The sequence below is a fragment of the Macaca fascicularis genome, chromosome 1 (genome assembly GCF_037993035.2).
Source record: "Macaca fascicularis isolate 582-1 chromosome 1, T2T-MFA8v1.1".
NCBI lineage: Eukaryota > Metazoa > Chordata > Mammalia > Primates > Cercopithecidae > Macaca > Macaca fascicularis.
In genome coordinates, this window is record NC_088375.1 from 141,039,817 (window position 1) to 141,062,267 (window position 22,451).

Genomic DNA, 22,451 nt, shown 5'->3' on the forward strand with positions numbered 1-22,451 from the left:
TGTGTGGTATATGCAGTTTTAAAAACCAATGCCTTTTAAACACTTATTAATCTGATAATCTGCCGAAAAAGATATATAACATATATTCAAGGGGATGGAAAAATACTTACTGAACAATAACTTTATTTCTCGAGAACGCTAAATATTTAGTTTCTCTCTTCAAGAGATTTAAAAAATTTTAACTGGCAAAACATAACAGTGACTCTCAAATGCTAAAAAAAAAAAAAAAAAAAAAAAAAATCTAAAAATAAAATATTGCATAAGTACCTTTGTTATGCCTCGATCTTACGACTATAAATTACAAAAACACAAGTAAAACCACATTTTTTGAAATAACAGTAAACAAAAACAAAAGGCAGGTACTACATACCAAATGACCAAAATGTCTTCTGGGCCTAAGATTCTTGAAACTAGTAAAAATTGTAATAATAGAAATCTCTCTATAGATCATTAAATATAAAAACCATTTATAAAACACATCACAATTTTATTGCTTGAAGAATACAGCATATGAAATCACAAGAATGTCAAAATGAAAAGTCACTAGGCTTCAAACGTATAATACATTATCAGATGCAGTAAAATATTAATTAACCTGAACTCTGCATCAAAAAAAAAAAAGGTGTGGAAAATATCTAAGTTGTTTACTTAAGAAACAGATATACTTAAAATAGAAAGTATAAGGATGTTACAGTACAAATTAGAAAAGCCAACACATATTAACTTATTATTGTTCTAGACTAGACTACCTTTGGTACTTAAACTTTTTAAAAAACAATTTCTTCTATCTCATCCAAATGCACTTCATGGGTATGACATCCATGAAGTAACTTCAACTTAAAACATTCAGCAAAATTAACCTTTTCACTTCATGGGGGAAGTATATTTAATAAATGTATAACAATATTTCCCTTTTACTAAAACTGCAAAATATGATCATTAAGAAACCTAATAGTTATAAAACTTTACTCACCTAGCTCTCCAATTAAAATTGAAATCCTGGGAGCCACAATCTATTTTTGGGCTTGGTGAATACATAAGTTTAAAAGATTTGGCAACTGACATAGGAATTTAATTACTTAATACTATCTTAAGTGACTTTTCCTTTCTGTTTCCAAAATATAGACACTATCCCATTTCTTCAACATCCTGGATTCCTATAATCACTACCATACTTTATTTTTTAGAACCAAATTAAAGCTTCTCTCTTTTAATAAGCAGGTAGAAACTATTTATGTTCCATATAGGGCTGATCAGTTATAACACAACTTACGTTTCATATAGGGCTGATCAGTTAATTCATATAGGGCTGATCAGTTGTAACACAACTTCTTAAGCAAAACTAATCTTTTTTTTAAAGCTATCACTCAATTATGATGGAGACAATAATGTCATCTCAAAAGGTAATGTTGGACTCTAGGCCATCTAGTCGGGAAAATGTAAAAGTAATTCTAAAAACAATAAGTAAACTATAACTACAAGTTAAATTAAAAATCCCTCTCTCATAGCAAGCATGCTCATTAACTTTCATTTCTTTCCCCCAGCAAAGGTTTGAATATTCATGAACCTCAGTTAAACCAAGGGAATCAATGCAATTGTTTCAAAAGTCCCACCTATATATTTGAATAATATGAGTATGGATGGACTAGGTAAGTAATACTATCAACAATTACTGAATTAGAGCGAAAGAGTATAAATCATGACAGACTTCCAAACTGGGCAGTCTTTGAAATGTCATAGTGGAGCTCAAAATGAATTATGTTGTAATAAAACTATAGTTTTTACCTCTACACAAAACAAAAACAAAATAAAAAAACATAACCACCAAATTTATACAACTACTATTAAACATACTCCTTCCTAGTTTTTTAATGTCTTGAAGTTTTTCTAAACAAGTATATTGATCTGAGCATATATATTTATTGCCTATATATGTTCTCATTTTAAAAGACAAATTCAGATACTACAGAACTGAACTCTTTCACCAACCCAATCCAATGTCTACTGATTCACACAGCACCCCCCCTTAATAATTTAAAATTCACAAGTTTTAGTTTAGTTAAAAGGGCAGAGGAAATGCAAATGCAGATTTAGAGCTTTGTAGAAATTTCACTGTATTTTTATAAACTTGAAGTTTTCTGTAACACTGTTTATTGATCAAATGAAGGACTTGCTGCTATCTAAAATTTCATAAACACCATTAAAAATTCAAAATTGATATTATACTGAACCTTAAATTTTCAATAGTTCAAAGAGACAGTTTTTACATGTATAGCACACAATAGATGAAACTTAATAGCAGACATCCCTAGAATACCAATGACAAGTCCACCAAGATGCATACAAAATTACAGATAAGCATTTCTTTCACCGTTTTTGTTGTGCAGGGAAAAACATTTATAGAAGAAATAGAAACTCAGCTGGTGAATTTCAGATATCATCATCATCTTCTTCATCCTGAGAAGATCCCGCCTGATTAGATGCACTGGCTGAGGCAGCAGCAAGCTGGGCTTGTTGGGCAGCTTGCTGCATTTGAAGCCATTCCTGTTGGGCCAATTCTGCTTGTTGCTGTCTAGCCTAAACAACCAAAACATTAAAAAAATGATAACAATTTTTTAAAAACCCATAATATATACACTTTCGTTAAATGTAGATTAGGCCAATTTCAGACAGTTATCATCATACATCTGGATATTGTCCAACTACTATGTAATTGTCACACACCTGGAGAACATAAACTCTATAGGTAAATATAATTAGAGATTGCTTTTTTCTAATTACACAGGTCTAAGAAATTTCTCAAACTTAGGTCTCTTATAAATGGCCCTCTTTTATTTCACGTAATTTATGACCTTTGGTTCAACTGAAGAAGTTGAAAAAGTTGACAAAACCCACAATATTCCCTCTAGCTCTTTCCCTGTACTTTTCCTTTCATTTCACTTGACTCTTCCGTACCCTCAAATTAAATTTTGATATAAACATTTTTCAATCTAAAATTTATATGGTTTAAAAGTTCTCTAGTATAGTACCTCTACCTCATATGAAGGAAGTACTATACATGTATGCAGTAGCTACCCCAATATTTCTTTCTGAGTTTCTATTACAATTCCCTAACCTACGATATGCCTATCTCTGTGTCCCTCATTCCCTCTCTGTAAGCACACACATTTGCATATACACACGTACACATACAAATATACATATCCTTTCCGTATACACACTAGTAAAAAGATACTACTTAAAATCCATTCATCTGATATATCCTCTATTAAAAACAACCACAGGATTTTAGAAACCAAGATGCATACATATGAATTACATAAGAAACAGCTAAGGCTCCTTCACAATTTAATTTTATCTGTTTGTAGAAAAACCACACCAAGAAGGGAAAAAACGAACCTGTTCTTAAAAAGGTCTTATAATTTCCCATTAGACTCTGCCAAAACAATCCTTTTCTCCTTTTCTGTCTGTTCGGGGAATTGTTCTTTAAGTCCAGCTCATACCCTCCCCTTTATGCATAGGTAATTCCTAGTCATCATTTGAAATGCAAATCAGTTAGTTTTTCTTGACCTTTCCAGGCCATATTTTATGCTCTATTTCATATACCATAATTCCCTATGCATTCCCATATCCATCCACTTTGTTCTAGAATTATCTAAGTTTATATCTTTTTTTTCCACCACACTTGAGAACAGAGATTGTTACCATATTCTTTGTTGCATTCCTAACACAAAGGCCTTCAGTATTTTCTGAATGAACATGCTACAGGAAAACAGTGATGGCCAGCATAACCAGTAACATTTAAGATTTTACCATATACAATCCTCACTCTTCTGAATAATCTGTCATGACTTTATTATCCAAACGTTTCTAGATATAAATTCTAATCAGGTCATTATTTCATTTAAAAAAAAAAAATTGTTATCAATCAAATCCAAATTTCCTAGCCTAGAGTTCAAGGTCCTCCAAATTAGTGTCTACCCCAACTTCTCTATAGTCTTTTCTTGTAACATGCACTTTGTGCTTCAAAAAAGCCTAGAATACAAAATGTTTCCCAAATTTACACCATACTTCCTCATCTTTGCTATTTTTACTCATGCTGACATTCATCCTATGTGAAATTTCCTGCCACTTACTGAAATTTTACCCTTCCTTCAAGTCAAACTGAAATACTATTTTCTCCTCCTGGTATCAGTCAGTGTATAATCAAGAGAAAGAAGTCACACGAGTTACTGGAATGGAAAAAATTTAATATAAAGAACTGTTAAACAAGTATAAAGTTGTTTTTAGGCAGCTGAAAAGGCAGGAAGAGAACATTAAGATGTCATGAAAGTAGCTACAGGAAGCAGCCACCAACCCTAAAACTGGGGGAATAGAGGAAAATGCTGGAATTTTTAAAATTTAGACGCTTAACGAAACCACTTCATGGAACTGAAACTCAGACCTCGGAAGAATGGGCATAGATAAGCTAGTACTAATATATCCGTGCTTGGACGAGGGCCCCAGGGGTTGCGATCCACACCGCCAGAGTGGGGGGATGGAGCGCGGGTTCAGGCGGGTTGTGTATTAGAGAAAATGCAAACAGGATTCAGTCTCTGCTACAGGAAAACTGATGCAACCAGGATGAAGAAGTGTTGCTGGTTTGTTCAAAGGAACTGAAAGACAAGAGAAAGTAAAAGGAGAAAACCCTTTGTCTTCCTCCATCCATGCAATCTCCCACGAGAACCCCATACTGGCAACAGAGTCTAATGGAGAGTCAGCTAGCAAAGAAACATGTGGCTTACAGAGTACTAGGTCCAGTCACAAAGCAGAGCACACAAAGGTGGTTCTGGAGCTAAGCTAACTGCTTACTAGTTGGCATACTCCTGCACCCCCAAAAATTGATGTAATGTTTCCATACTTGAGATTTCTTTCTTTCTCTTTCCTTCTCTCTTTCTATTTTTGTAGAGATAGGATCTCACTATATTGCTCAGGCTGGTCTCGAACTCCTGGGCTCAAGTGATTCTCCCACCTGGGCCTCCCAAAGTGCTAGGATTACAGGTGTGAGCCACTATGCCCAGCCAGAATATCTTTCTCGTAAGTGGTTGGCCTCATTTTTTTTTTTTTTTTTGAGACGGAGTCTCACTCTGTCACCCAGGCTGGAGTACAATGGCACGATCTTGGCTCACTGCAAGCTCCGCCTCCTGGGTTCACGCCATTCTCCTGCCTCAGCCTCCCAAGTAGCTGGGACTACAGGAGTCCGCCACCACGCTCGGCCAATTTTTTTGTATTTAGTAGAGACGGGGTTTCACTGTGTTAGCCAGGATGGTCTCGAGCTCCTGACCTCGTGATCCGCCCGCCTCAGCCTCCCAAAGTGCTGGGATTACAGGCTTGAGCCACCGCGCCCAGCCCAGCTTCATATTATAGTTATCTTCTTCATCCAAGTAGTCAATCTCATAACAGCTGTTAGTGTGTCTGCATTATACCTCCCCTACTAGATACTAAGTTTCTTAAGAAGAATGATATAGTCTTCATTTTTGTATATCTACAGTACCACATATGTCTTGCAGACAGTAGGGACACGTTAATTTAATTCTGACTTGAAATTTGTTGACTGAAGGGCAGGAGTGGGGTGGTGCTGGTGTAGGTGGCAGTAGGGAAGTGGAAGAAGAAAAGATATTACCTTGGGGGAAAGCTACCCACATAACCATAGTATCAGAGACTAATAAAGGAAGAGGTCTACATCAAATGTTATTTTTAAAAAAACAGATGAGTAAGAATTGAAAGGAAAAAAAATTACTGAATTTCGTGATTAAATGTCTCTGTGATAGGAAAGAAGTTAAATTTGAGGAATAAGTGATTGTATGTTTTCAAAAAATGGTAGCACTGATCATTACTTATTTATTTATTTATTTTAGAGACAGGGTCTCACTATGTTGTCCAGACTAAAGTTCAGTGGCTATTTACAGGCATAGTTGTTATGCATTGCAACCTTGAACTCCTAGCCTTAAGGGATTATCTTGCTTCGATCTCCTGAGTAACTGGGACTACAGGAAGGTGCCACCTTGCTTGGTGAGTAACACAGATCATTATAGCAAAAGATGAAAGGGTTTGGGGGATACAAGGAAATGCAGAAGACCCGTATATGGTTAAAGGCAAAGACAAAAAAAAATAAGTAAGGAAAAGACTATAGATATTAGAAAAAACAAGGCTAAGACAATTTTTACAGTAAACAAAAACTTTATTTTGCTTAGGAAATTAGAAACCAGCCATTCTCCCTAACGATGATTGTCATCCATTTTTGTAAAGAAATAGGAAAAATAGTAGATTCTAACACACTAGCATATTTACTTTTATGGCAGGAATACCCAGAGTTCAAAACCAACTAACAGAGCTTCACTAAAAACATTTTAAGGCTGGGTGCGGTGGCTCATGCCTGCAATCCCAGCACTGTGGGAGGCCAAGGCGGGCAGATCGCCTGAGGTTGGGAGTTTGAGACTAGCCTGGCCAGCAGGGTGCAACCCTGTTTCTACTAAAAACACAAAAATTAGCCGGGCATGGTGGCGCATGCCTGTAATCCCAGCTACTTGGGAAGCTGAGGCAGGAGAATCGCTTGAACCTGGGAGGTGGAGGTTGCAATGAGCCAAGACAGCACCATTGCACTCCAGCCTGGGCAACACAGCAAGACTCCATCTCAAAAAAAAAAAAATTCTAAGAGTTCATAAGAAAATTGCAGGGCAAATCAAATATGTAAATTTAACCAACTTAAGCATACCTATATTTTGTGGTCTAATCAATTACAAATTGGTATAATTTTGTGACATGGAAAAAATTCAAATAATTTCAAGTCTCTACAAAGGTTTTACTGCAAAGGTGCTTGATTTGGTAGTTTATTCAATGGTCTGCAAAGTTGTGTACTAGTTACAATTCAAATTTAATTGACTTTTAGGTACCATGCCCCTGTATCAGCTCTGATACTTTTCTCTGAACATAAAAGCACTTCTATGCCTTTAAAACTAACTGTTGAACTGGACTCACTAGTGCACATCTATAGTCCCAGCTACTTGTGAGGCTGAGGTAGGAGGATCCCTTGAGCCCAGGAGTTCTAGGCTCAAGTGTGCCTGATAGAGCCTGTCAATAGCCACTGTACTCTAGCCTGGGCAACATGGTGAGATCCTGTCTCTTTTAAAAAAAAAAAAAAAAAAGTTGATTGATAAAATTTTACTTGTATTCATTTCCACAAATTGAACGTTTTTCAGTGATATTTACTCTAATATTTTTTTTTCTCTCTTGCCCCCTATTCAATCCATCCCAAGTATTTTTCTTCTAAAATTGGGGAGTGAAAGACAGGTAAGCAGGCATATATTTCCTAATTCACTTTTCTTTCGGAGGTTTTCATTATGTTTTAAGATACTCACTCCCACATATTAAAATGACTCATTTATAATTTAAAGTTAACTTTAATCTTGATGTATTAAAGGTTCCCTCCTTCCAAATATTTGCTGCTAGCTTCAAATGAGGCTGTCATTGTGTTAATATTTAAAGTCTAAAAGATGAAACAAAATGAAAGTGACAAAAAAGATATATTTACTTATCCATTCTTTCACATTTAGAGCTTCAGTGCTGTAGGGAAGAAGTACTAGGCAACTGCTATAATTTTACCTCTCCGCTGGTCATCCTCACAAAAGCAAAGAAATACTAGAGATCTTCATACATAAGCCAGGGTAAGAAACAAGGGAGATAAAAAAGAGGAATAAAAAACAGATAATTGGGATAGAGAGGTGAAGACAGATATAGCAGGCAGTCAATTATTTCTTTATAATTTGCCCTAACAAGGATAATACATATTCTATTTAAAAGCCCCACAATAAGTTTAAGAAGATAAAATGGAGGCTAGAGCATTAGCATGGTATTGTAGAAACAGTAGAGGCTTTTGGGCCAAAATACTTAAGTTTAAATACAGACTCTAACACTTCCTAACTTTCTGAACTTACTGTTTTATTTAAGTCAATCTTTCCCACTCAATCTTCCCCAGTAGACTAAGCTCTATAATGACAGGAACCCTGTCTCCTTGTTCACTCTTGTAAGCCTAGCACCTAGCACGATGCTTGGTAAATAGTAAGGACTTCAGTAAGTAACTGTAGAACAAATGACAAATAATTTCAAGCAAGTTGTTCCACCTCTGAATCTATTTTTTAATATGTAAATGAATACAATAAAATTTATATTTCATAAAAACTCTGCCAAGTTTTTATGTATTTAAAGTATCCAGGAGAGCATCTTCTGTCACCAAATGTTTAATTTAGCATTCTCTAGGTGGTCTGCAATAGCATAAATCAATAAATGCGATTAATGTTTTTAAAACACCAACACCTCTTCTTTCGTACCTCATATTCATATGGATTATAACATTGCATGTACTCACGCCTGCTTCAAAGGCTTTTCCTCTTTAGTGCCTATGATAGGCTGTGAGGATTAAATGAGATAATGCAAGTAAATTACTTGGCAATGTGATTAACACGTGGTTAGAACTCAATAAATGTAAGTTTTTCTTTTTACCTTAAGTTTAAATGGTACTTGGTGTCTAGTGACTAAACATACTTAAGACTCAAATGCAGTTTGATATAAACCAAACTGATTGTTATGGCTGCAGAGAGATCAGCTACAGGACTAATCTGGAAGAGTTTACCTAAAATGATACTTCCCAGTTCTAATGGTTACTACAACTTCTCTTCTATTCAATCCAAAGCTGCCTTATAATTTCAAATGAAAGGCCAGAACTTAGAAGGGAAAAAACAGCCTTGCCACCAATTCCCCTCCCTTTTCTTTTTGAAACAGAGGAATATTAGTATTTGATTCTAATTCTTCAGAGTCTAGATATTAGAATTATAATAAGCAAGGAAGAAAACATTTTCTCCCTTTGCTCTACTAGCTTTAAAATACTTTTTTAAGATTAAAATGCTTCAAAGGTGTACATTAAATACCTAATTTAACTACACAGTTGATATTAATCAGATTTTGCTTGTATGTCATGCATCATAAAATCTGATATAGAATTTTCTCATCAGCTCATCATTTTAAATCTTAAGAACATTTATGTATACTTTTCACGCCTTAAAATGGTCATTCTGTCTGAAAAAAATATTAAAGTGAAATTTCAATAGGTATTTGGAGTTGTTCTCTTTAGAAAACAGATTGCTGCAAATATTTACATTCACATAAACCAGAGTCAAATTGGTCAGCTCTGAACACTAGATTCTATAATCAACTACCTAGAAAAAGGGAATCTTCTGGGTATGTCTGTTAATTTAGGAAGCAATTTCAGTTAGCAATCAGGGTAGGATTCAGAGGAAAATAATGTAAATAAATTACTTACTTTTGCAAATAATTCTTGCTGCTGTCTCAATAACTCTTCTTCAGGAATGCCAAGGTTTTCCAAACGAGAACTGGCCTTTCTTCTTTTTAATGCTACTGTTTTACACTCTTGCAAGACTTCTTTTACTTCACTGATGTAGGAGCCAAATCCCAAACTTTCTAGTGCTAGAGAAATGAAAATATTAAAATGTGAAAGGGTGATAAAATATAGCTTTCCCCAACCTGTGGAACATAAAGTTTTTGTGGACTTTTCTTTAGGGGAGGGGAATGTTTTGCTGTTTTCTAATAATTTTACCTATTTTATAGTTGTACAACAATTGTCTGGGCAGCCAAGACAAATATTTTATCAATCTGCTAAAAATTAGGTGGCAAATCAGTTAAAACTTGAAGAACCAAGGCACATGCCTTCACTTTTCATTCTGACTAATTTTTAAAAGACCAAAGCATTTCCTGTAAGCGAGGAGAAAAAAATAGTCCATTATAAGAACATATGGTTTTAGTAAGAAAATACATTTTGTGTCATTTGACTTAGAAAAAGTAGGCTGGTAACACATTCTCTACTAAGTTCTGGTAGGACAGAATAAAAGAAGAGAAGTTTTTCTTTTGTCCAATATACCAACAGGAAGCTATTTTTAGCAGATACTCAAACTGCCAAGTTTAAAAAATACTGGTGGAAATGAAAGTCATGAAATTCAGCACTTAAGAGTCAGCCAACAGGTTTCTCTTGAAAACGAAACTTAACAGGAAAAATAAAAACATATTTAAATGATGTGGCAAAAAACTGAGATGAAAGAAGACTATAAGGAGATAAGAAGCATTAATAAAAAATTTTTCTCCCCTTTTCATATTTAGAAAGGAAATTTTATAAGGAAAAAAAAAGTGGGCTGGGCATGGTAGCTCATGCCTGTAATTCCAGCACTTTGGGAGGCCAAGGTGGGAGGATCTCTTTAGTCCAGAAGTTCACGACCACCCTGGCAACATGGCAAGACCTCCTCTCTACAAAAAAAAAAAAAAAAAAAAATTAGTCAAGTGTGGTGGCTCGTGCCTATGGTTCCAGCTACTTAGGAGGTTGAGGTGAGAGGATTGCTCGAGTTCAGGAGATTGATGATGTCATGAGCCATGACTTTACTGTACTCCAGCCTGGATGACAGAGCAAGACCCTGTCTCAAAAAAAAACAAAAACAAAAACAAAAAAAAACCACACACTCTAAATACCTTCTGTAATCCAGAAAAGACAAGGCATAAAATTTCCTTTTGGCTCACAGTATTTAAAATCATATCTTATAATTTTGGTACATTGACTAATGCCCCAAAGGCATATTTTGTATTGTGAACCAATGATGAAACATAGGTGGTGAAAAACACAGTAAATCAATTTAGGTCATCAGTTCTTGAAGTCTTTCAGGCATTACGTTGAACCAGACTCCTTTTAGTATATACGCTCTCACTTCTAACTTCAGGAATTTGCTCTTCTGGGACAATGTCAAATATACCTTTACAAATCTACATGCCCATGCAAACTGGTTTTTAAGACATTTTAAATGATTTACAACTTTAATTATTTCAAATGTTAAGCTGTTTTCATCAACCTTCTTTAGAAATAACCTGATGCCAAAAAGCATAGTACTGTCCTATAATTAACTCACCTCCCCTGACCTCCCTAAAAACTTCAGAAAGGCATTATTCTAAGTTCTGTATATCAAATTCGCCAACATGGCCGTGCACAGTGGCTCACGCTTATAATCCCAGCACTTTGGGAGGCCGAGGCGGGCAGATCATTAGGTCAGGAAATTGAGACCATCCTGGCTAACACGGTGAAACCCTGTCTCTACTAAAAATACAAAAAATTAACTGGGCGTGGTGGTGGGTGCCTGTAGTCCCAGCTACTCGGGAGGCTGAGGTGGGAAGAGTTTGTGTTCAGGAGTTTGAGGCCACAGTGAACTATGACTGTGGCACTGCACTCCAACCTGGGTGAGAGAGCAAGACCCTGCCTCTTAATTAAAAATAAAACAATAAATATCACATTGTTATTAGTTTCAGGGTTGTGGGAATCAACAGGTAATTAATACAAGGCATTTAACAGTGTCTAGCACATAAGAATCACTTAACCAACTCAGACTACGTATTTCTCATCTTTATTTTTTATTTTATTTTTTATCTTATTTTAAATGTAAAAGAGTACCCTCATAAGTGTACAGCTAAAAATGAAGGTATAGCTATACAATATCATATTTAAATTCAAGCTCGACAGGTATATTTATAAAATACTACATTTATAAAATTAACAAATCAACACAATGGAGAGACAACCCTTCAAAATACCATAAATTACTACACCAGACATTAAGGAAATCCAAAACAGCCGGCCATGGTGGCTCATGCCTGTAATCCCCGCACTTTGGAAGGCCAAGGTGCAGGGATTATTTGAAGTCGGGAGTTAGAGGCCAGCCTGGCTCACATGGTGACACATTGTCTCTACAAAAAATACAAAAATGAGCCAGACGTGGTGGCATACGCCTGTAATCCCAGCTACTCAGGAGGCTAAGGCATGACGATCGCTTGTACCTGGGAGGCAGAGTTTGTAGTGAGCCGAGATCACACCACTGCACTCCAGCCTGACAGCGTGACCCTGTCTCAAAAAAAAGAAAAAAGAAAACCAATCCAAGCTATTTTTTTTAACCATGGAGGGCTTGGATTAAAAAAAAAATTTAAATATATAACTACCTTTAAAAACATTTAAGGCTGAGAACACTGCTTTCAAGAAACTGGCAAGTAGGTCCAAGGTTAATATTTAATTTTATTCAAAGAATTGCCATATGTAAAAACTATACTCTCAATAAAATGGTTGAAAAGGAGCAGCCACAAATTTAATTCCAAAATTGCATTGACTTTAATTTTAAACACATTTGGCAAACAGATATCAATAACTAGACATAATACCTTCTAAATAGGGAGATATTTTACATCATTTGCTTTCATGTATTAGTTATCATACACAGAGAGAATATTAAAGGATAAAGGAAATGGCTCCCAAGCAGGGCCACCATTTACGGTTATGTAGGCTATTCAGTACACAACATACTACAAGGCCATTCTTATTGTAAATATCATAAATTCGTATGTTTACTGTGATACTTTTTCTGGCAGACAGTAGGAATGCTTTTTAAGGAAGGAGTGCCTTTTTCTAATTTGTACAAAGGGACCTTATGGATTATTGATGGCTCTATTTCTAAGGATCTTATCTTTCTAAAACAGAAAAATTTTTTTAAAAAACTTGTGGGTAAAACTAACACACATCACTATCTGTCACCCTATGCCGTGCATCTTAAAACTACAACCAGAAAAGTCCATAGTGTATATTAGGGGAAAAAATATGTAGCACATTTTTCAGCTTAAGAGACAGATGTTAACAAGACAGCTATTCAAAAAACAAAAAAAAAAGTGAAAATTTCTTCCAAGCAACAATAATCTTCATATAGGCTTATCTTATTTTACAAACTGATGTACTCCTGAAAGGTTCTGTCATAACATGAATTTATGTGAACTACTTCATACTTCATATGCATAAAACATGTTTTTCATTTTTAAAATTATGTGATATACAGTACCTTTTAAATACTATATAAATCAGCATTCTCTAATTTCTCCATTTTCTTTTGCTTGTGGGAAGGAAGGGACTAATGTATTTCACATAAAATACATTAAGAGGATGTAGGCCAAAGTGACTTCTTGGCTCATTAGCCTGGCAAAGGTTTCTGAAGACCCTTAAGAACCATGTCCTCCATGGTATCACTACTGGAAATCTTGGACAACAATGAGAGACTAATGGCAGGGAAGGAATTGAGTATCATTTATCTTAATATCCTTAGTAGTATCTAGCACAATGCCAAATACTTGATAGTATTCAGTAAGTAATTGTAGGGTGGCAGAAGGAAAATAGAAACAAAAGATACATTAATTTTAAGAAAAGTATTAATAAAATCCTAACTTGAAAAGCATTTGATTATGTGATAAATTTTGCAGTGCAAATTAGATGTGTCCCTTCGGAAAAAATATCTGTATGAATGATTATTTACTACTCATGTCCACTTTCCAACACAGACTGTGGTTTAGGCTTTAAAGCAAAGGTTCTCAAAGTGTGGTCCATGGACTTATGCCGGAACAGCTCCTAATGGTTAACATTAGTTAACCATGGAAATTCAACGCATTTAAGTACCTTCATTGCAATTTGACAAAATAATTTTATGTCTATTGAATCTAATAGTAAAAAGTTAAGTGTTGGTCTTTTCCTCATCTTTTCCAGTGATCCATTTTCATGTTATCTTACAAAGGTACCAGTGTGAGACGGACAGGAATTTTTAAAAAATTCCTTCAACATAAGACAGCTTGGAGCAACTCAGTGGCTGAAGATGTAAATTCTCAGATACTCTCAAACTTTTACTACTTCCAGTTACAATTCTCATAAATGGGAGGGGAGATATTTCATGTAAGGTTCTCAACCCCTGACTAATTCTCAAAAATTACAAGTAATACCTGAAATCAAGTATTATTTATACATAAATAAGAAAACCTTAGTTAAAAGATTTACCTAAGGTTAAAGAATTCTCAGTGCAGAACTTAAGCTGACTCTCAATGTCAATTCTTTCTATAAGGTGACAGAACATGTTAGAACTCATTCAAGAATACATGTTCACAAAAAACTGCAATAAAATAGGAACACCTTTTATAGCTTAGAACTCCCTCTATTCACATATCTATGATCTTCAATACCAAGTCTACTTTCTTAAACTCAAAATAAGCAAAACAGAAAAAAAATTTTTTTAAACTAAGTTATTTAATAGATTTACTGGTGATCAAATTGGTTCAACTTTAACTTGCATTTTACAGAACTATCTCAGAATGCTTAATTTGTTCAGACAAGATAAAGCAAGGTGGGAAATGAACAAGTGAAATGTCCTAAAGCAAAGTCCAGTTCATTAAACTTACCACTAAAAACTCAAACTTCAACATGTGAGAATCATACCACTTTAAAATGTACATTATTTATTCCACTTGGATATAGTCTACATTCCTAATCAATGCTGACAGAAAAGTATAAAAATGTCCTATCTATTATGATTAGTGTACAGGAACACACTTCAAACACCTAAAACATATAAACCTTAAGAATTTCTTTAAAAATTTAACCTCTCAAAACAAAACTTCTTTGGAATAATTAAGCAATATGAGATTATAAATGTATAAAGTCTACAACCCCAATTAGGGAGAATTCTTGGGCGAAAATGTAGATTCTTATCCACCTAACAATAGCATAATACAAAAAAAAGAGGTAAAATTTTAAGACTATAACACGTCAATACATGATTTTCAAAAACAAATCATCTTCATTACACAATGGAAATGCTTTTTCACTATAGCTTTCTGACTCACACATTAAACTGAATTTAGCATATTCCAAAGTTGAATTATTTAGCATACTGCTTGCTACAGCTGCACTTCTATTCCATCATGTCAATCAGAAATCTAAATATATCCTAGAAAAGAATTAACTCTCCCCAAGAAGACAGACTGTAATGTGTTATTAGGTTTTTGGAACGATCCCCACTTCTGTAGTGTAAACAAATATTTAGGCAGACCCTGTTGAAATCTTTTGCAATTTTCATTAGAAAGGCAATGTTGATAAAAAGTTCTTTTTCCTTTTTATGAGTTGTAAAAAGAAATTACAGCTATCTGTGCTGGATAATCTTGTGAAAGACTTATGACAGCAATCACACATACAATGTAAAAATAAATACACAAGAGAAAAAACAGACAACTTGGCTTTCATTTTACTTGCTAGAGTATTCAGCACATCAAGTAGAAAAAAAAAAAAAAACAACTAGTACTAGTTTTAAGAATCAAATATGCTTTTTCCTAGGGATTTTTCTCCTTATGTACTGAAATGGCAGGATATATTTTAAAACTACTTTCAAGACGTCATAAAGGATTAAAAATCAATCATTTAATCCTTTTGTCAATACTGACAGTAAAATATTGGATATGGTCAACAGAAGCAGATGTGTTCTCTACTTCAGTACAACAGGCAAGTCACATTTTAAAAAGTTAAAGTATAAAAATTAAGTGACAGACAACCACCTGCCTACCAAAATGATTAAAATTAACCATTTTTTCCCTGGTTTCACAAGCAATCAATACTTTTAATTAGATTATTACGAAAGGCAAGTTCTCACTTCAAATTGAGAACAACTCTTTCACAAGAGTACATGTAAAAATATCGCAAAAGGTACATTCCCGAAACATTATGACTAGTAAATATGTTTCTCCTCTCTGAAACCATTAGAATACAGTCCCCCAAATCCCTATTACGGGACCACAACCTTTTCAGGATAAAAGAAACTGTTGAAGCTTTCAGAAGTGCTGTTCAATAAAAGCCTAAGTGTATGCATCCAAATAAGAATGACAGCAGGAAAGGACGGGGAAATTTTCCGTTAAAAAAAAAAAACTTGCATAAACTTTCAATCAAAGATTTTAAAACTTATCTCCACAGAATAGAACAAAGCAAACGACATAAAGGCAAACAAAAAGAAAAAAACAAAAATTTAAAGTTCACCCTTTTCTTACAGAATGGACCAGGAGTGCTTTCGTAACTCATTCATGAACGTACCATCAAACCATTTTTAGAGCAGAAAACATACCTCCTTTTATTCAACAACGATAAACTTGACAACGTTGAACACATTGTATATTAAGAATTTTTTAACTCATGTGTTCAGAAAATAAATCTTTTCCTCTACATTGGTGAAAGGTCAGGTGGGGAAGGGGCGCTCTGTCTCCATCCATGCTTGAAGTTCCTCTGTCTGAATTTTTAATTTTCCAAGGGAGAACTTCTGCGTTCCTTAATTATTATCTAAGTTCAACTTCAGGCAAGCAATTCCTGTTGCTTCGGCTTACCTGGCTGTAAAGTGAGATCACTCTTTATGTTTTGGGGACGTTGACCTAAATGTTTGCACTCCTTAACGTGTATTCGCTAGATGAAAAGTACTGCAAGAATGCTACAAAGGGATTGTTTTTAAAGCACGGGCTACCTACATGCCAGTCTGGCTTTTTCATTAAGTTACTTACCAGTGAAGAGGAATGAAGGCTTTGACATGAAAGCGTCACGCGATTAGCAGACTGCTCCCCTAGACCCTCATTCAAACCAATTTCCACACATGACTTACCTTGTATGACATGTTCTGGTGAGATGGTCTTCTTTTCCGATTTGTTACAAATCTCATTGGCTTCAGAAGATATAAGGTGAATGAATTCAGTGCAGCAGTTCACCACCAGCTCTCGAGCATCGTTGGCCACCCGGACATTAGGAAGAGTCTCTTTGATCATTTTATTGATAGCAGCTCTGGGGATAGTGAGATCATCATCGTTGCCAGACGAGGAAGCCATAGTACCTTCCTGTTTCTCGCGCCCCGGCTTTTAAAAACTCCCCGGCTCTGGTCCACTACTCCACGGAGATCTCTCAAAAAGCCGCCCTCGGAGAGTGATCCCGGGGGGTGCTTCGCGAAGAGGGTGCAGAAAATGAACGGAGGAGGAGCTGGCTTGAGGGCTGGGAACGCTCGCGTGTGTGAGAGATTTAGGATGAGTTTGGGAAGAAAGTGGGGGCCTGAGGATTCTAGAGAGAGCACAGCCCAGGCTGAGGGGAAAGCGCGGTGGTCCGGAAATTTGAGCGGCTGGGGAACCACCTTCGGGTCTCCTCAGAGGGGCGGGCACTGTCGCCTAACTGGTCCCCAACGGCGTCGAAGCAGAGGCAAGATCCAGGGGCACTGGCCTCGCCGCGGTACCGGGCGGGTACCCAGCGGGCTCGGCTCTATAGAGCCCGAGGCCCCGCTGCCGCTGCCGCCGCCGCCAGCAGCCGTTGCCGCCGCCTCGGCCAAACCATCCTTCAGACACCCGCGCCGCCGCCTCACAACATGTCCGCCGCTGCCGCTGCTGGAACGGCGACGGCCGCCTGGGAACTAATATGGACAGAGCCAGGCACAGTGGGAGTCGCAGTGGCTGCCACCGTGGCCGCGTAACCCGAACGCAGATCCTGGAAGCCGAAGCGGCGGCAACGGTGGTCCCTCCAGAGGCCAGGGAAGATTTGCAGGAAGCCGCTCCCGACACCCTTTGCGCCGCCGGAAGCTTCGTTCCTCAGATTTCCCCCTCCCTCCCGGACCGACTTCCGGATGTGGCTGCCGCCCTTCCCCCACCCACGCCGACGGGAGCCGCCCGTTCCCGCTGCCAGCAGCTTCCGCCTGCTGCGGTCCTGGCAAGCACCTCGGGATCCCATTCCTTCACAGGGGCCCTAGCCGGGCAAGCGCGCGCGTCACTGTACCGGAGAGCTCCAAGCACGCGCTTGGTCAGGGGCCCGGACGCTAGATCTGGGAAGGGGTGGTGGCTGGCTAGATGGGCGAGGAAGGATCGTCTCTACCCTCTCTCCAGCAGCTGAGGCCTCCGAACCCATCCCTAGCCGGATTTGGGGACAGAGGAGCGCTGGTATTGATAAAAGAACTCTCTTTGCTATTCTTTTAGGAGCCCAAATGAGGATTGAAAGTGAGAAGAATGGGGCCTGGGCTTGGGAGTGGGAGGTGGGGAAAGCACAGAATCCCGTGTGCCTGTTTCTGCGTCGTCTGGAGAGAAAGCTTTTGAAGATGTCTAATAGACCTTATTCGGGTAAAAGCTCTCTAAAGTCCTCCACCTTTTTTTTTTTTTTTTACTGCGTGGAAAATGAAACAGAGAAGTTACTTGCCTAGAGGCGACTAGGCGACTAAGTCGCCTAATAGATAAGTAGGAGAGTAGAAGTCAGTTCCAACGTAGTGGAAATGCATGGCGTACAATGAGCCGTATTAGAAGGTTCCCATTTAGACAGTTTTCATGGTGTATTCCATGTTGGCTTCTACAGGGGAAAAAAAAATGTTAGAGCATCTTAACTGTTTTTGCTTCTTTCCATAGTGACTAGTAATATCAACAGGTGTCAAGATCTAAACAGAAATTGCATTTTAAAAAGTGTGTCAGCCGGGCGCTGTGGTTCATCATACCTGTAAACCCAACACTTTGGGAGGCTGAGGCAGGGAGATCACATGAGCCCAGGAGTTCAGGACCCCCCTGGGCAACATGTGAGACCCGTCCCTACAAATATCTGTGTGTGTGTGTGTGTGTGTGTGTATTCATTCCAATATCCCACTGTTTATAGTATAGCCTCTTCTCCCATATGACAGTATGACACTCTTACGGGTTTTTTTTTTTCCACCGGGCTTGGTGGCAGGCACAGTAGTTCTGGCTACTCTGGAGGGTAAGGTGGGAGGATTGATTGAGCCCAGGGGGTCAAGGCTGCAGTGAGCTGCGATTGTGCCATTGCATTTCCAGCCTGGGTGACAGAGAAAGAGTCTTTGTCTCAAAAAACGTTAAAAAAAAAAAAAAAAGACAAACTAGGTTTGTCATACTGTCGTGTGGAATAAGAGGCTATATAAATAGTGGGATGTTGGAATTTCTAAAAACAAGACACCGTTTAAATCCATTTTGTCACTTTGGTTCATCAGATTCATTACTCTTGATGACACCTGGCTTGTTGACAATGTTTTCTTAAAACATTCTGTCGGAGCCCTGTATGCTGTTCTCAAGAAGACATTACAGTTTATTACTCTATTTTTTCATTTAGCATTTTCTCCAGGACCACTTACTGGTTCTTTAATTTCTGAAGTGTGGACACTTGTTTTTCAGTGCTACTAAATTTAGTCAAAACAAAATTTCTTTGATTAAAAACAGTATTTTAATTAAATTTTCTTCAGGCCGGGCATAGTGGCTCATACTCTCAAAAATACCAGCACTTTTGAGAGGCCAAGGTAGGCGGATCACTTAAGCTCAGAAGTTGACCAGCCTGGCCAACATGGTGAAACCCCACCTCTTCTAAAAATACAAAAACTAGCTGGGTGTGGTGGTGGGCACCTGTAATCCCAGTTACTTGGGAGGCTGAGGCAGGAGAATCACTTGAACCCTGGAGGCAAAGGTTGTAGTGAGCCGAGATTGCACCACTACACTCCATCCTGGGCGACGGAGCAAGACTGTCTCAAAAAAAAAATCTTTATGAAGTGGTGGTTTGTTGTTTTTTTTTTTTTTCGTCAGTTTACTGTTGATTTAAAGATTTATTATAGTGCCTAAATTTATCTTGACCTTATCAAGTTTATCAATCTGAAAAAGCTAGCTGGCAAAAAATGTCCTGAGTTGTCACAGTGTCACTGACCCATATCTTGTCTCTCCTGAAAAAACTATAATAACTTTGCTTTTTCATGTAACATTTATGTTCTTTATAGACTTGTGCTAAATAGAAGAGTAGAGCACACATTATTTCAGTAATAGTTTATTGCTAGAGGCTTCTGTGGTAGCATAAACAGAATTGAATGTGTAGTAAAGAGTTGTAGGTACCAGTCCCAACTTTTTTTACTTAGACAAGTCACTCTCCAAGCCTCATTTTCTTCAATTCAGATATAGAAATATTATGTAACACACAGGATTCAAAATCAAATGAGACTTGTGTGAAAGTACTTTTTGTAGTATGAAGTGTTATATAATGTTAGTGTCTATTATCTTTATCAGGCTTGGTCAGTCCAACTAGTAATAAACCATGTAACTAGTTTATTACATATGTGGCTGAGAGAAATTTAATTGGATGTAAATACCAGTGTGATATGTCATAAAATATGCTAATCTGTAGCCCATATTTAAAGTTATTTATAGTATACTATATGTATCTATATTATAAATAGGCTTTTGAGGACAAAGAGAACATCTCCTTATTAAGCTTTAAGAGTTTCAGAGAGAGTGCATATATATGAAACATTATTTTTTCATGTTGTCTAGGTGCGGTAGTGCACACCTGTGAGCCTAGCTACTTGGGAAGCTGAGGTGGGAGGATTACTTGAGCCCAGGAGGTTGAGGCTGCAGTGAGCCATGATCATGCTACTACACTCCAGCCTAGGTGACAGAGTGAGACCCTGTCTCAAGAAAAGGAAAAAAAAAAAAGTTTAGCTTCAGACTACGGTTAGGGGAGTGTCACTGTCAAAAATAGTGGAGTTGAAAGGGAGCTGTTTAGAGAAGACGTGCTTGCTTTTGCATGTGTTTGGGCAGGCATGTATAGACGTGGTGTCCTATAGAAAGAGGAAGGAGAAGACAGCATCTGGGCCGGGCGCGGTGGCTCAAGCCTATAATGCCAGCACTTTGGGAGGCCGAGACGGGCGGATCACGAGGTCAGGAGATCGAGACCATCCTGGCTAACACAGTGAAACCCCGTCTCTACTAAAAATACAAAAACTTAGCCGGGTGAGGTGGCAGGCACCTGTAGTCCCAGCTACTCGGGAGGCTGAGGCAGGAGAATGGCGTGAACCCGGGAGGCGGAGCTTGCAGTGAGCTGAGATCCAGCCACTGCACTCCAGCCTGGGTGACAGAGCGAGACTCCATCTCAAAAAAAAAAAAAAAAGAGAAGACAGCATCTGATTTCTACATTCATTCAATAACTGTCTAGTGTCCTGACTATGATGTAGGAGAAATAAAGATGAATATAACTCCCACCTTGTTCTTGAAGACCCTATAATCTGGTGGGAGAAGCAGAATATAAACCAGATTGAAATAAATACTGTGATAAAACACACAGGTTAAGAATGTGCATGGGAAGAAGTGATTAACACACTAGTGAAGTACAAAGGGTTTTATGGAGGACTGAATATTTTAACTGCGGCTTGAAGATTGAGTACAATTTTGGTAGAGAAGGAAAGAGCATATAACTGAAGAAAAAACACAAAAGTATATTGTATGACTTGGGAAAATAAAGTAGTCTAGAGTGGCTCTGTTAATAGGGTTTGTAAAGAGGTGTAGTGGTATATAATGCAGGAAAAGTAGGTTAGGGCAAAAAGAAAACAGATCAGTGCCTGATATGAATTATACACTGGGCCAAAAGTTTTCATATTTGCTATTTCATTTAATTTCTATATAGCCATGCAAAATAGGTGTTTTGACATGGGGGGAAAACAGTCTCAGAGAGTTTTACTAATTTGTTCAAAGTCTCACAGATAATAAGTAATGGAGCTGAAATTTCAAACCAGGTTGTTATTTAACTCCAAAGCTGAAGCTATTTGTAATTTGGTAACTATCTCTAAATTAAAAAAAAAAAAAAAAAAAAAAAGGAAAAAAGGTTATATTCATTATAGGACTTTAAAAATATAAAGTACTTTCACACGTATTTGGTCTTTATAACTAGTCATTAATCCCAGTTGATGGATGGGAAAATTGAAGCCCAGTGAGATTATTCAAGGTCATGGAGTGAATAAGTGGCAGATTGGAAATGCAACCCAAGCTTTCGGACTGCAAAGTTTTGAGCCTTTCCAACATCCTTTTAAGAAGTCTGGAGATCATTTTTAAGCAGTGGAAAGAGTTAGTGAACATTTTTGAGAAGGGGATGACGTAAACAATAATGTTTAAAAAGATTAGTTTGAGTTCGCATAGAAGATGGTCTGGAATGCACAGAGACAAGAACGTTAATTATTAAGCTATTGTAAAAACACAGTAATGATGTAGACCTGAACAAAGAAAGTTTGATGATAAACATAGAAGAAACAAATTAGAGGCATTTGGAAACAGAATTTACAGGATTTAGCTTTTGACTGCATCTACCGTGAGATAGGAGGACCATGCCTAAATAATAATGGAGGTGGGGACAATGATAGCTAAGAAGAGGTAGATTTGGATGGAGAGAAATAGCCATCCAAATGGATGTGTCCTGTGAGAGCTGGACAGGGAGATGTGGGATCATATAGTAGGGCTATGTAACAAGTCCCTCTATAGTAGTAGGGTTTGTTTAAGCTAAACTGTAAGTACACAGAGCCAGTGAGGGTCTGGTTTATTTCTGCATCCCCAGAGCCAGGACAGTTCTTGGCACTCAGTAAATATTTGTTAACTTTGAAACTGGATGAAGATCTTTAAAGATGGTAGAATTTTTTGAAAAATGTTCAAAGACAGAAAGCAAAAAGAAGAAAATATTTGAGGAAAGATTTGATAGAAACCAAGAAGCATTA

General features: G+C 37.3%; 1 protein-coding gene across 1 annotated transcript; it reads right to left on the reverse strand.

Moving 5' to 3' along the window:
* Positions 1 to 466: 466 nt before the first annotated feature.
* Positions 467 to 17,518, reverse strand: DR1 (down-regulator of transcription 1). The gene is made up of 3 exons (XM_005542696.4): positions 16,575 to 17,518; positions 9,356 to 9,519; positions 467 to 2,577 (listed from the first exon to the last, which is right to left on the reverse strand). Exons 1-3 carry the CDS (start codon positions 16,792 to 16,794, stop codon positions 2,431 to 2,433), a joined length of 531 nt encoding a protein of 176 aa, XP_005542753.2. The 5' UTR covers positions 16,795 to 17,518; the 3' UTR covers positions 467 to 2,430.
* Positions 17,519 to 22,451: the final 4,933 nt, after the last annotated feature.

Bases quoted from the DNA above. Each gene is read 5' to 3' on its own strand.
- DR1 (XM_005542696.4), bottom strand. From the start codon at position 16,794: ATGGCTTCCTCGTCTGGCAACGATGATGATCTCACTATCCCCAGAGCT. The intron at 9,520-16,574 runs GTAAGTCATGTG...TCATTTCTCTAG, and splicing joins ACCAGAACATGTCATACAAG to CACTAGAAAGTTTGGGATTT. The intron at 2,578-9,355 runs GTAAGTAATTTA...TTGGTTGTTTAG, and splicing joins AGCAAGAATTATTTGCAAAA to GCTAGACAGCAACAAGCAGA.